Source organism: Haliaeetus albicilla, chromosome 12, assembly GCF_947461875.1.
Source record: "Haliaeetus albicilla chromosome 12, bHalAlb1.1, whole genome shotgun sequence".
In the NCBI taxonomy this organism is placed as follows: Eukaryota; Metazoa; Chordata; class Aves; order Accipitriformes; family Accipitridae; genus Haliaeetus; species Haliaeetus albicilla.
In genome coordinates, this window is record NC_091494.1 from 34,522,051 (window position 1) to 34,534,483 (window position 12,433).

Below are 12,433 nucleotides of genomic sequence, written 5' to 3' on the forward strand. Positions count from 1 at the left end.
GGTGTTCAGGAGCTGCAAGTTCCCCTGTGGTGGCTAAGACCATCATACTGGCCCTGTATGGAGAAATACTGGTTTGTCAAAGCCATTTGGGCTGGTGAATCGACAACATTTCCCCCCAGACACTGGCTGAAGGCGACTGGGATGTGCCCGCACCCCGCACACTCCCTCCGAGAATCCCATTTATTTTTATCACTGCCATGAGGAGAAAAAAAAAATCCACCCCACTTCGCAACAAATAAATTAATCAGGAAACTTTGTGCTCCGTCTGTGGACGGTCTGCAAGGAGAAACTCATCAGACACATCTTGATTTGAAATTATGTGCTCTGCTCAGCTCCCGGCTAATTAGCCCTGCTGATAGCGCCTGCAAGCCTGGGAGGAGCGCAGATAACGGCCTCTCCCCCCGCCTCCTCCTTTAATTAGGTTTTCTTTCTCCAGGCAACTGAGTCCTCACTGCTGGCTGGTTAACGGGGGACGGGGTCCCACGGACACCTCGGCTGGTTCTCGCCCACCTTCGCCTTCCTCAGCAGTTGCTGAAACTCATGCTGTGGCAGCAGCCCGTGGTTCTTCACAAATGCCGGGACCTCAGGCGGCCGCTGCGTCTCGTAATAAACCGTGCCGTGAATCTCCATGTACTTGTTGAGGATGGCCAGGAACTTCTCCTTGCCCTGGGGAGGAAAGCAGAGGGTGAACTGCACCAGAAGATGGGGCTGACCCCCCCACGGTTGTGGGAGGAGATTTAACTCTCAAACTGCTGTCCCAGAGCACCTGTGATGCTTCAGCCCAACCTGCAGCCGTGCAAAACTGCCACCCTCCCCGCTCCACATCCCTCAGACACACATCCTGGACCACTCCAGGCTCCCAGTGAGCCTGGACGGCTGCAGGATCTGGCACCTTGAACATCGGCACCTCAAGCCTCTGCCTTCCCTGCTGCCTCCGTGGGCAACTTCCACTCTGGAGCTCCTGAATTAAAGGTTTCAGGGGATTCACAGGGAAGTTTGCAAAGACCAGAGCTTGCTAATGGCATCTTATTCCAAGAAACAAGTCCCCAGGATTTTCTCACTTGGGTTTAATCCTGTTTTACTACCTGGAAAAATCAAGGGGGTCATCAGCTTTCTTCTTTTGGAGGCTTTTCTCCTTTGGCTCTCCAAAGCAGCCTTCCATTTTAACAATTTCTCTACTGCAGAATTTTTTTGCTTGGAAAAAAACACAAAGGGACCATCCTTTGGATGCTGCATTTTCAGCTTGTTCCAGTGCTGCAATAGGCCCCAAAAGAGCAGAGACCGGGAGGGAATAAAGGAGGTATAAATGGGGAATTTGAGAAAAGTCCATATGTTGCCTTAAAGCCGCTCTGAACACAGTATTTCTTCCCTCAGCCACATATCTCTGGACTTCTCTAAGGCTAAAACCAAGTGCTTTTGGTGGGATGAGGCTGAAATCCTGGCCACAGTGCCACTAACACCCAAGTCAGCACCAAATCAATTCCCTAATGCAAAGGGCTTGTGGAGATGGGAGTGAAACACAGCTTATAGTCCCTGGGCAGTGCCTGGCATCACTGAGCATCACTGGGGGGTGGCTGATCCCCCTGCACAGTGCGGAGGCTGGCATGGGAGACCCCCTCCACCACTGCATCCGAGCACCGTGAGCTGCTTCGACCCATGGAAGTTGGGCAGCAGCCTAATGAAAATGGCCTTTCCCAGCTTATTAAAACTTCAGCTCCTGTTGGCGAGCCGGAGGCGAGAAGTTCGGAGGGGTAGGAAATGAGAAATAATGGGAAGGTAGGTTTAATGAAATGTTTCTAAATGTCAAAAAGATCCTGCTCTGGAGATGGTGCTTGGTCCAAGGCTTGTCAATAAGCACCCGGCTCCAGGAGATGGAGGTGCTCTTTTCCTTCCTAGACCTCAAAATCACTCAAAATAAGGAAAACTCCTCTTCCCCCTTATTTTATTCCATGGGGTGGCACAAGACACAAAGCAATGCCCAGGCAGCGTGGCCTTGAGGAACAGCCACCAGCAAGAACAAGCCCCAGCCCCTTCACCCAGTAATAAATTACCCCAAATATGCAATTTTGGGGAAACTGATGTTGTTTGTGAATTCTGGCTAAAAGGAGCAAATGTTCATAGCACTAAAGGTGGAGGAAAATGTCTGTTTTGAGGTTTTAACTCTCTTTAGTACCCTCCCAAATTAACTTAACTAAGTTTAAATGAAACTTCTGGATAAGAAAGGGCAAGGAAATGGTAGAAAAAGATGACAAAATGTTACAGTTCCCCTAAAATGAGATGTAGTGGGTTTCAGTGGGGTTTTGTGGAGCCCCCGAGCTACATGGAAGCTGGGGGGGTTTGCTCTCAGATGTTGGGGGTGATGGAAAAGCCACAAACACCCATGAACAGGAGGAGATGGTGTGGCACGGCCGGATCCTGGCCCAGCACAGGCATCCCCATGAGGGCAGAGCCACTAAATCAGGAAAGTTGGGGACAGGGAAGGGATACAGATTCTGGCTGCATGAAACTGCATCGATCCCAGCAGCCCGGGAGGACTGAGCCCATGATGAGGCAAAGTCGACTCCGGCAAAACCTTTTCTCCCACAAGAAGATGCGCAGAGGTAAAGCCCAGCAGCAGCTGGTGCGGTACAGTACCTGCAACTGGAGCAGCCCCAGGTGGTGCACAAAGGGAAAAAAAAAATAGACATAAATCAAGAGACAATGAGAATTAGCTGCTCTTTTTAAGCCCTGGAAGGATAACCAGCTGGCTAGCTCTGGATAAGACATGGGGGAGTACACACGTCCCCTGCCCGCTACAGGAGATGCAGAAGGGATGTTTTGGGGGGCTGGGGGTATTGCCCCCATGCAGCTGCCCACCCCTCTCCCCCAGGCGTTACAGGCACGGGCAGGCAGTGGGGCAGCACAAGCCCCTTTCACAGGGTACTTGAAAGCAGAGACAAACGATCCCCATCATAACACTGGAAATCACATAATGGCAATCGTTTTAATTAATTATATAAAATCATTGATATGAAATCCTCAGTCTAAGTGGGAGGAAGCATCGCCTAGAGCAAAGAGCAGGGGATGGGGTCTCACCAGCCTCTGCCCTATTTGCTCAGAGACGCTGGACCTGTCACATTACCGCAGCAGCCTCAGCTTCCCCTCTACGAACGGGACAAGGATGTTTCTCCACAAACACACCGAGATCCGTGCCTCAAAAGCTCAGGGTGAGAGCCAGAGGCTGCTGCTACCTCGCAGCTCTGCCCTCCACCGCCCCTGCCCGCCCGGGTGCTCCCCGCAGCGCCGAGGACACCCACCTTCCAGATGCTGGCCTCCTTCCCGTACACCACCGCCATGCTGCTCACTTTGTTGGACTTGATGAATTGCCTCTCCGTCTTGTTGAGCTCCTCCGACACGAAGCCCATGAAGGAGTTGTCGGGGGTGTGAGCTGTGGACACCGAGGGGAGAAGACACGTGGCTGGAGAGATGTTTTCTGGGACCTCAGCAGGGTTGAGGATGCGGCCCCATTGCAGCACGGGGGCTGAGACGAGCCCGGCTCCAGAGTCTTGCTGGAGCTTGGAGGGAAAATGGCATGAATCCCCATCCAAGCAGCTCATAAAATACAGGCTTTCGAACTCGCTTGAGCAACTCTTTAAAAAGTAAGGCATTTTTAAGGCTGCCAAATGGGCTTCATCCAGCCAGGAAGAAGCAACGTTTGAGTCAGCCAGTGCCTAGCGGGTCACCGGGCTCCTTTCAGACAAGCATATCTTCTTTCCATGCCACAGGCAAATCCAAATCTCTGAGCTGCCTCTCACCTTTACAACCCCAGCTGAAATAAAACCAGGCTTTGCAACCAAGACCGCCCCGTGTTTCTGGAAGCTCCTGGCTGTGCCCTGTGTTTGGCCCTGACTGTGCTGGAGCCAGCAATACCACTGCGGAGGAAGGAGTCAAGTCTCTCTCCCCAGAACATTTCTATAGCCCAGGAGATGGCCAAGCAGATTTGGGAGCTCCTTGCAGGCAGCAGACAGGCAGGGGGAAGGAGGAGTGGAGCCGGGGAGGACAGCACTGCCCATGCATCACCTCCTGAAGGAGGTCAGACCTGCTTCTGTGGTGCCTGCGAGCCCCCAAAACCACCCCACCGTGCCCCCGTCCCCCACTTACGGAACATGGTCATGAACTGGGTGGGCTGCAGGTTCCAGTAGCCCCAGTTGGTGCGGTAGCCGCGCAGCGTGGCATACTCCTCGTGGTTGTATGCCGGCTCAGTCCCAAAGGTATCGATGACCCGGACACGGCACCTGGGAGAGGAGACAGGACCCAAGGACCTCGGTTGGAGAAAGTCCCACTGTCAGGGACATCTGGTGTCCCCAGGCAGCTCGTCCCTTGTCTGCTCCCCGAGCAGAGGGTGCAGGAACATCCCAAGCAGCCCTTCGCAACCCACTGCTCCCTCCTGTAATGAGCAATTTCCCCTTGCAGGGCTTTCATCTCCCTGATGGTTGTGAGAATGATGTATCTCCTGAAGACTTGTTAATGCTTTTCCCAATATCCCGGGAATGCTGAGGCAGGCATTACCAGCAGAAGACTGAGGAGAGAAGGGAAGCATCAAGCAAGGGAAGAGCAAAACAAGCTGAATGCGAGAGCAAACGCATTTATAATAAAAGCAATAACACCGCTTGTCATTTTTCTCTCTAATAAAATTGTGTAGCATAGTGGAAGAGATGGGAGAAAACATAATAAATAGCAGGACTATCAGCACTAAATTAAATCGCATATTTTCCTGGCTGGTGATGTGCCAGGGGATGATGACATTTGTCTTGATGCCGAAGGAGCCAGGGATGGGGCTCTGCTTCTTGCAAATAGAAAAGGCTCACGCTTCCCGCCATGGTGTGGCCACCCCTGTCTGCAGGCACGGTACTTGGAAGCACACACACACCACAGGCACACGCAGGGTTGGGGTTTTTTTTTTTTCCAATTCAGTTTCTTCTAATGAGGTTTTATCTTAAACACGTGAGGCTCTGGAGCGAGCAGACCGCCTCATGCCGCGGCAGCGGGGGACACAGCATGGCAGCAGCTGCCAGAGACAGGCAAAAATCAAAGGTGCAATCAAAAGGTCCAACGCTGTGGATGTGGAGGCTACTCCTTCGAGGTCATTAGCATTAGTCTTTGCTCGCTAATTAGTGAAATGGAGAGTAAGAGGAGGCAGTGGCTTTACTTACCTGTATTTCTTAAAGGAGAGCCCCATGTGCTGCTTCATCTGTTGGAGACCGTGGTAGTCGGTGTAAATCAGGTCGAAAGGCAAAGGATTGGTCAAGGGGCAGTTTCCCCGTCCTGGAGGCACCCCTAAGTGACTGGGGAGAAGCAGGAGGGACTGATCAGCCCCCCAACACCACGAAAGTCCTGCAACACAAACACTCATTTCCCTGCTGGGCGTTTAACAGAGGCCATCAACCAGCTCCCTAGTTGATGGAGGGGGAGGCAGATGGTTCTCCTCTCCCCAGTCTTTATTTCCTGGGCCAAAAATCTGAGGTTTTGGGGAGTTCTGGTCCCTCCCCATCTTTGCACCTGCTCCAGCCAAGTTCCTGCTCCTCCTACGCGGATGGGGCTTTTGCACAGCATTCCCAGCCAGGGCTCACCAGCATCTCATTCGACACACACACTTCCCTGGACCTCTCTTGTCGAAGACACCCAGTTTTGTTCGCTTTCATTGCAATCACATCAGTGACGGACTTGTAAAGCCTCATCTTTCCCCTCCTCCCTGCCTGCAAGGCTTCCAGCTTAGCCTAAATCTCCTTGTTCCAGCGCCATATCCCTCCCAGCACACACCACGTACCATTTCTCTTACTCCAGTCCTTACAGGTACCCACCATATCCCAGAGCACTCTCAGCTTTTCCTTGACTCTAGTGGCACTGCCTGTCCTTGGATGTTGTGCACATTTCACTAATATTTCTCACTTTTTGTCCCATTTATGAAATAGTTCAATAAAGCCGGGACAGCTGGACCCTGGGTCTTGCTCAGTGGATTTTCAGCCAGTTCCTTACAACAGCCGTACTCAGCCCCTCTTCCCTCCTCCTCCAGTGGATAAAATGCATTATGAAAATCCAGATAAACTAGAACAACTGCAATCTCTTTATCAAGATCATCAGTTACCTTGCTGCCAGGGTGATATGCGATTAATCTGGCATGATACAAGGCTGGTAAACCTGCGGCATGTCTCCTTCCATTTTCAATTACCTCTGTGAACTGATGAATCCCTCTCTCCAAAGCTGTTCCACTAAGTGTACCACTGATGTCAGCCTGACAGCCCATCTGCTTGTCTGGACCACATTTCCTCCTTCTCAGAAAAAAAAAAAAAAACCTGTGACATCTTCCAGCTTCAGCAGGTTTCTCAAAAATCCTTGTTACATGTACTTGTGATATCTGAGTGCCAGTTTGCTCAGAAATACAAATGATCCACCCCTCAGTTTCAATGCTCTTGTATTTTTTTCCTCCTAAAGGCAATAATTCCTCATCCTCACCCTCACAACCCCACTCACACCCAAAGAGCAACAGCAACATCCTCGGGGAAAACGAAAATGTTGAGCTGATTTAGCCCGCCCGGGCTCTGCCCCACTCCCACCATGCAGTCACCCCGTTTTGTTCTCAGTCCTTCTAACAGGGCTGAGGAACTTCTGTTTTATTTTGCAAGTCTGAGCTCAGACAGTGTGAAATCTCACCCTTAGCTCCCGCCTGCCAAGATGTCTGTCTTTGTTTTCTTCTGGGCTCTTCACTTACTACTAGCACCTGTTTGGAGATGGGAATTTATCCCAGCCATCCCTGTATTTTCCCTTTTCTTAGGAATAAAAGGTCCAGCCAGGTTTTACGCTCCCAGGCTTTGAAGCTTTCCCTCTATGTGATCTCTCTTACTGGTTCTCCTAATTTCTCTGCATTTCCCCTTCTGAACCTGAGAATCCTCTTTCCAGCCCTACCTGGGTTTTACCTGTTGCTCAGCTGAAGCTCGAATGAACCTACAGTTCAAGGGTCCATCCTCTGAGGAGCGCTTCCATAATGTCCTCGTCCCTTGCCCAGACCTACGACTATGCACAGCATTTCATCTATTGATCCCATGGCTGCTTGCAGAGGAAATCGATGGCTCTCCCACCCAGGGAATAGCCAAGTGATACAGTGATATCTTCTTCTGATATGGCTTGCAAGCCCTTGAGTGTTGGGCACCCAGATCCTTCTTCCAGCTCCATCCCAACCTGAGACCAGTGAAGGGTCATCCCAAAACCCTGACCATGACCGTGACTCCAGAGAACGAGTAAACCAGGACCCACATCGCTTGCCAAAGTCAGGAAAAACAGAATTTCAATTTAAGGCAAAGAGCTGTGTTTGCAGGTGCTTCATTGCTCTTGTCACAAGGAATATAAGCCTCAGCTCAGGGCAGCCTGGCCGGGTCAGCCGCAGGGGAAACAGGTTGCAGTTTTATCGCTTCTGTGCACAATTTTACACAATATGGCTGATTGGGAAGATAGCAGGAATAGAAAGGCTCTCACCTCCAACAGCCACCTCAGTACAATAAATAGGGCAATGAGGAGACCCACCCCTCCCGGGGAGGCTGAAGGGGAAGGGGAGTTGTTAAGCCAGTAAAAAAAAAACAGGATTTTGTAGAGATGCAATACTAAATATCATATTTGCTCACATACATGCTGCTTTTTCCTCAGTCATCAGCCAAACAGCAATGCTGATTTACACTGACCTGGCACAGCGGTGGAGCAACTCAGCTGATCCATAAACCTTGTATTTAACTAAAAATCCCCAAACCTTAACATTTCTCTTGCAGCATACCCCATCTTCTAGCTGGTACACATCACACAAGCCACTGCATTACAAAATCATCTGCAATTTTAAAAAGCCCTAACCAAGCTTGACAAGGGGCTGCGGGAGACAGCAATTAGTATATCTCATACCGAAGCCTCCAAACAACTTTCCACTGGTTAGGTAGAGCAGGTCAGGCTCCCCGGCTCTTCCTTGTCACTGCGATCTGCCATACAACCCCTCTCCGGGTGCTCAGGACTTGCCACGTCCATTTATACTCCCAGCACCAAGGCTGCAAGGCAGGAATAGATCTAAAAGCAGGAACGGTGTCTTTGAAGCAGAGCATCTCTCTCGTTTACCCCCCTTATCCATCCTAAACACTTTATAACCACTGATTTTAATATTCCAATCATGCAAATCTAGGCTGCACCTCCGAGATGGTGGGGATTTTTTTTTTTCATTCCTCCTTATTTAAACATTCTTTATTCAAGCTTTCATCATTTGCCAGTTAAGTCAACTAATTTTCTACTAAAACCAATTTCACTCATGGTTGGAGTGAAATTTCCCTGATTTTTCCTCGTGCCATGTACTATTAATGGCGCTTGAAATTACGCAAATAAAATTGATGAGCGCAAATGCCTTCTTCCCAGCCAGCGCAGCCAAGAGATTTGTTTTTGAAAATCGCTTGATCCCAGCTCCTGGAGAAACCTCCCTTCCCAGACCAGCCAAGGATGGTGACCAGCTCGTGCTCAGGCTCAGCACCTCCGGAGCCCCAGCAGATGAGCTGGTGGCTCGTCCCATCCTGACATCGAGGATTAGTGCATCAACTCAGCCCTCACTCCTCTTTGGGAGAGAGCAGCCGAAGCGGCTTCAATCCAAGTGGATGCAAGCGCCGAGCTCGCCTCTCCGCCAGCTGCCTCCACCAGCTGTGCCTACTCCAGAATAAATCTACAGCAGCTTCTTGTCCTGCTATTTTCCCCTTATAGGTACTTTAATCAACAAGGGGACGCATTCCCTTCCCGAGCGTGGTGCAGGCTCTCTGAAATCAGATGACTGCGGGGTTATCTTTACATCCCATTGACCTATTTTCAAATTAACCCCATGTTTCCTTCCACGTTATCACTCCTGGGGCTGAAAAGTCCAGCACTAAATGGATCTCGTGGGCATCTGCTGGCAGGCTGGGCCGATATCCTATATTATATTTAATTGCGTCTTCTCTGCCCGCATCTGCTGTCATCAGCAAGGCAGACTGCAGCAGGGGAAATGGAGGAGGGCTTCTGTCCTTTCTGCTCCCTTGGCTTCTCCCTGTCTGCAAGAGCCTAGCAAGCACAGGGCTGTTATCTGGGGGATGAAAAGTGCCAGAGCCGAGCCCGAGCAGCTCCCAGGGGTCTGTGACAAGCCCATCACGAGCAATTTAAATTGCAAATTGGAGCCCACGACATGATTGCCCCACTGCCTGGCCTCTGCTCCCAGCTCTTCCTCCTGCTAGAAGGGACACGGTGACCTCAAAAGCGAGGCTTTTCAAGCAATTACAGTATGCTTTTTAAGCCACCTGCAAAGGTTTTACTTTTGCAACGTGCATCTGGACTGCTTCTCTGGCCCATCATCGGTCCCGTGTGACACAGCCCTATCCATCTGGGTGGTGAGGTTTGGCAATCAATTTATTTATTTATTTCTGAGGTTCAACAAAACCCTGTTTTCATGTCACGGCAGGATGCAGCACTTGCTGGAAACCTCTGCAGCACACCCCCAGAAGACAGCTAATGCCGAGATTCTGCTGCTCCTCTGAGCAGCAGCAGGTCCAGGCAGGGCTCTGCCAGGAGATCCCCTCTGCTGGGAGTTCCCCAGGAAGGCATTTTTTCTGGGCTGCAAAGATAAGCCATAAGGAGTGAAGATTGCTGGATGCTTTGCATCTTATAAGGGGACTGAAAGCCTCCAGAAATGGGGAGTCAATGGTCTTGTGGGGCTGGAGGCTGGGTTTGATCCAGGGGCTCACAGTTAGACCATCTCTGGGTGTGCTGAAACCTCCACCCTCCCTGACCTCGCCAGCCCGGAGGGGCTCTGGGCCGCACAGGGAGGATCAACCCTCCCCACGTGCCAGGCATAACCTCCTCTCACCTATATAAATTACCCAGCAATTAATAAGGTTATGATAACCTTTATGTGATGAAGCAGAGGTTTCCGCAATGGCAAAGCAGCCAGCAAGCGAGTCGTCATTTGGCTACAAAATAAACATATTTCATAAAGGAGCACAATTTAACAGCTCAGTAATTCCTGCTAATTTATGCACCTTCCTCTCCTACAAAATGAAGCCCTCAAAGGTGGAAGAAATCCCTCTCCGCCACTCCTCACCACAGCAGGGCAGCTCATCCCCACTCCTCATGTAGCTGCTGCTGGCAAAGCTCCGAGCCACCTCCTCAGAGGTGCCGGGAAGCTGCTGTAATTAAAGGGAGCAGCTTTTGCAGTCTTGTTTCGATGTACCCGGCTTTTAATTGCGGAGCTACATGGCTGCAACTCTGCAAGCAGCTGTAGCCAGCTGAAGAGGGGAGGAGAAGCAGGGGAGGTGATGGGATCCACCATCCTCCGGCAAGAGCCGTCCTCCCGGCCGGGCAGTCAGACCCTAGAGATGCACAGGAGGGTGCCAGAGCAAACCGCTCTTTCTGGTCAGGAATTCAGCAAATAATGCAGAAACTTCCAAGGAAAAGGAAATAAATACTTGGGCTCCTCTGGGGAGCAGCAGAAGCCGAGCACTCGCATGCTCACGGCGCCTGGGCAGACCCTCAGACAGACCGGCTGTTCCCTGCTGTGCCAGCTGCTCCAGCAGCTCAAAATGAAAGGACAGTTTTAGCTGAATCTTCATGGGTACCACTACAGCAAAGCCAATTTCTACCCACTAACGTCCTGGACCCCTGCCTAACCCATCATCTAAGATATGTCTGCTGGAAACGTGTCCCCATTAAACAACGGACTGGAGAATCCAATAAAGCTCAGACACACAGTGGTGTGTCCAGCATTTGTGTAACCTCTTGGCTCAGTCTTCATCACCTCTGTCTTTGCAAGGGTTTGCAGAGGTCGAGTACCCACAACCGGGGGCATCACCTTCAGCTCCCACTGAGACTTCTAGCCAAACATCCAGCATTTCCAAAGCCTGCAACATCCCATACACAACCACGTCCCAGCACGAACATCAAAGCCTGGCCAGAAAAAGAACAATCTAGTCACCCTAACAGCTTACAGAAACACTCGTTCTCAAGTAATGGGAGCATCTGATGCTACATTAAAGGCTGAGGTTTCCTCCCTACCAGTGCAGAGCTGATAAATCCCACAGCCACACCATGCAGCTCCATCAGGACAGCACACAACTGGTCACTTCTGGCTGTTTCCACAAGCAATTCCTGGCTTGCTCACACACTGGCAGGACTGTATTTGCCAACTGGTGAGGGAAGGTGAAGCCTGGAGCGTGGGCATTGCGCAGGTTTTCATGTGAACAGATGCAAGGCAGAAAGACGGCTTTTATCTGCCAGACAATAATTAGAAATGCCTTTGTCTGGACATCGTGTTTCCATTTGAACAGCCCTTTTTGCAGCCTGAATACACCTTGGTGACTGTGGAAAGCATAAGAAAATAGCAGCTATAATTATGAGCCAGGCAATGAGAGGAGAGCGGTGGCAGCAGGCGCTGAGCCTCGTCCCGCCGCAGTGCCAGCCCTGCCACAGCCCATCCACGCCACCCCAGCACACGGAGGGTGGCTCGTCGCCCAAACCACACGCTGGCCACAGCTACTGCTCGGCAGGGAAAGGGCTGCCAGCACAGGATACAAGCACATGCTTAAAATTAAGTGCCTTGCCAGGGCTGGTATTAGGAGTCCAGAACTTGACACCGGAGCAATTAAGCGCTGAGAACACTTTGTAAAGCCCTGACCCCACGAGGCATCAAATCCTGTTTTCTTCGACTTTCTGTCCTGCCTTATGAGCAGTTAATTTCAAGGGGCCCATTGCAAAAAGCACCTTTCAGCGTCGCTGAGATCAATACTCACCGCAGCTCCAGCAGCTCGCAGCACCACACCCCCGTCTCCCCGAGCACCTCCCTTAGGGTCACAAAAGCAGCTGGAGATGCCAACATGACCATTCCCATGACCTAAGGACAGGGGTAGGAGCTGGAGGTCCCAGCAGTGCCCGTCGTGCCCCTTCTCCTGGGGCGAAAGGCCGAGCGCATCCCTCCTCCCCTGCCCCGGGGACACGGGCACTCCGGGGGAAGGGGCTCGGCTTATTGCGGCTTTTGCACGGGCACAGCCATCGCTCCGAAGCGCTGCTTGTAATTTTCCAACATCTACTTCTAAGCTGCCTCATTAAGGACCCAGCTCAGGTCTTTCGGGCACTTCCCACTCCTCCCCTACCAAGCAACACACACGCACACCGGCCCTGATTCTCACTTCCCTGAAAGCACATTTTGGCTTCCAAAGCAGCACAAGGGGTCTTCAGCAAGAATCAAGTGTTTGCATTTAGATTTGGGATCTTTCTTCTCTCCCTGCTTCAAGGCAGAGCTCAAAATGCTGCCGGCTCCCTCCGCTGCCCTTACCCACCCAGTTTCCACTAATGGAAAACAACTCCTGACTCCCTGCTCCAGCTCGACGCTTTGCTTTCCTCCCGGGGAGCTGCACAT

At 51.3% G+C, this 12,433-nt stretch overlaps 1 protein-coding gene across 3 annotated transcripts in view; it reads right to left on the reverse strand.

Annotated features, from left to right (window-relative positions):
• Positions 1-12,433, reverse strand: part of MGAT5B (alpha-1,6-mannosylglycoprotein 6-beta-N-acetylglucosaminyltransferase B) — a 71,198-nt gene that overhangs the window by 11,655 nt on the left and 47,110 nt on the right. For 2 of the 3 annotated variants that reach the window (XM_069798971.1, XM_069798969.1), the window contains exons 9-12: positions 5,193-5,324; positions 4,141-4,274; positions 3,291-3,427; positions 511-666 (exon numbers count right to left, since the gene is read on the reverse strand). In XM_069798971.1, the coding sequence (XP_069655072.1) occupies positions 511-666; positions 3,291-3,427; positions 4,141-4,274; positions 5,193-5,324 (559 nt within the window). The remainder of the gene's footprint in view (positions 1-510; positions 667-3,290; positions 3,428-4,140; positions 4,275-5,192; positions 5,325-12,433) is intronic. The other variant, XM_069798970.1, reaches the window with a different exon arrangement.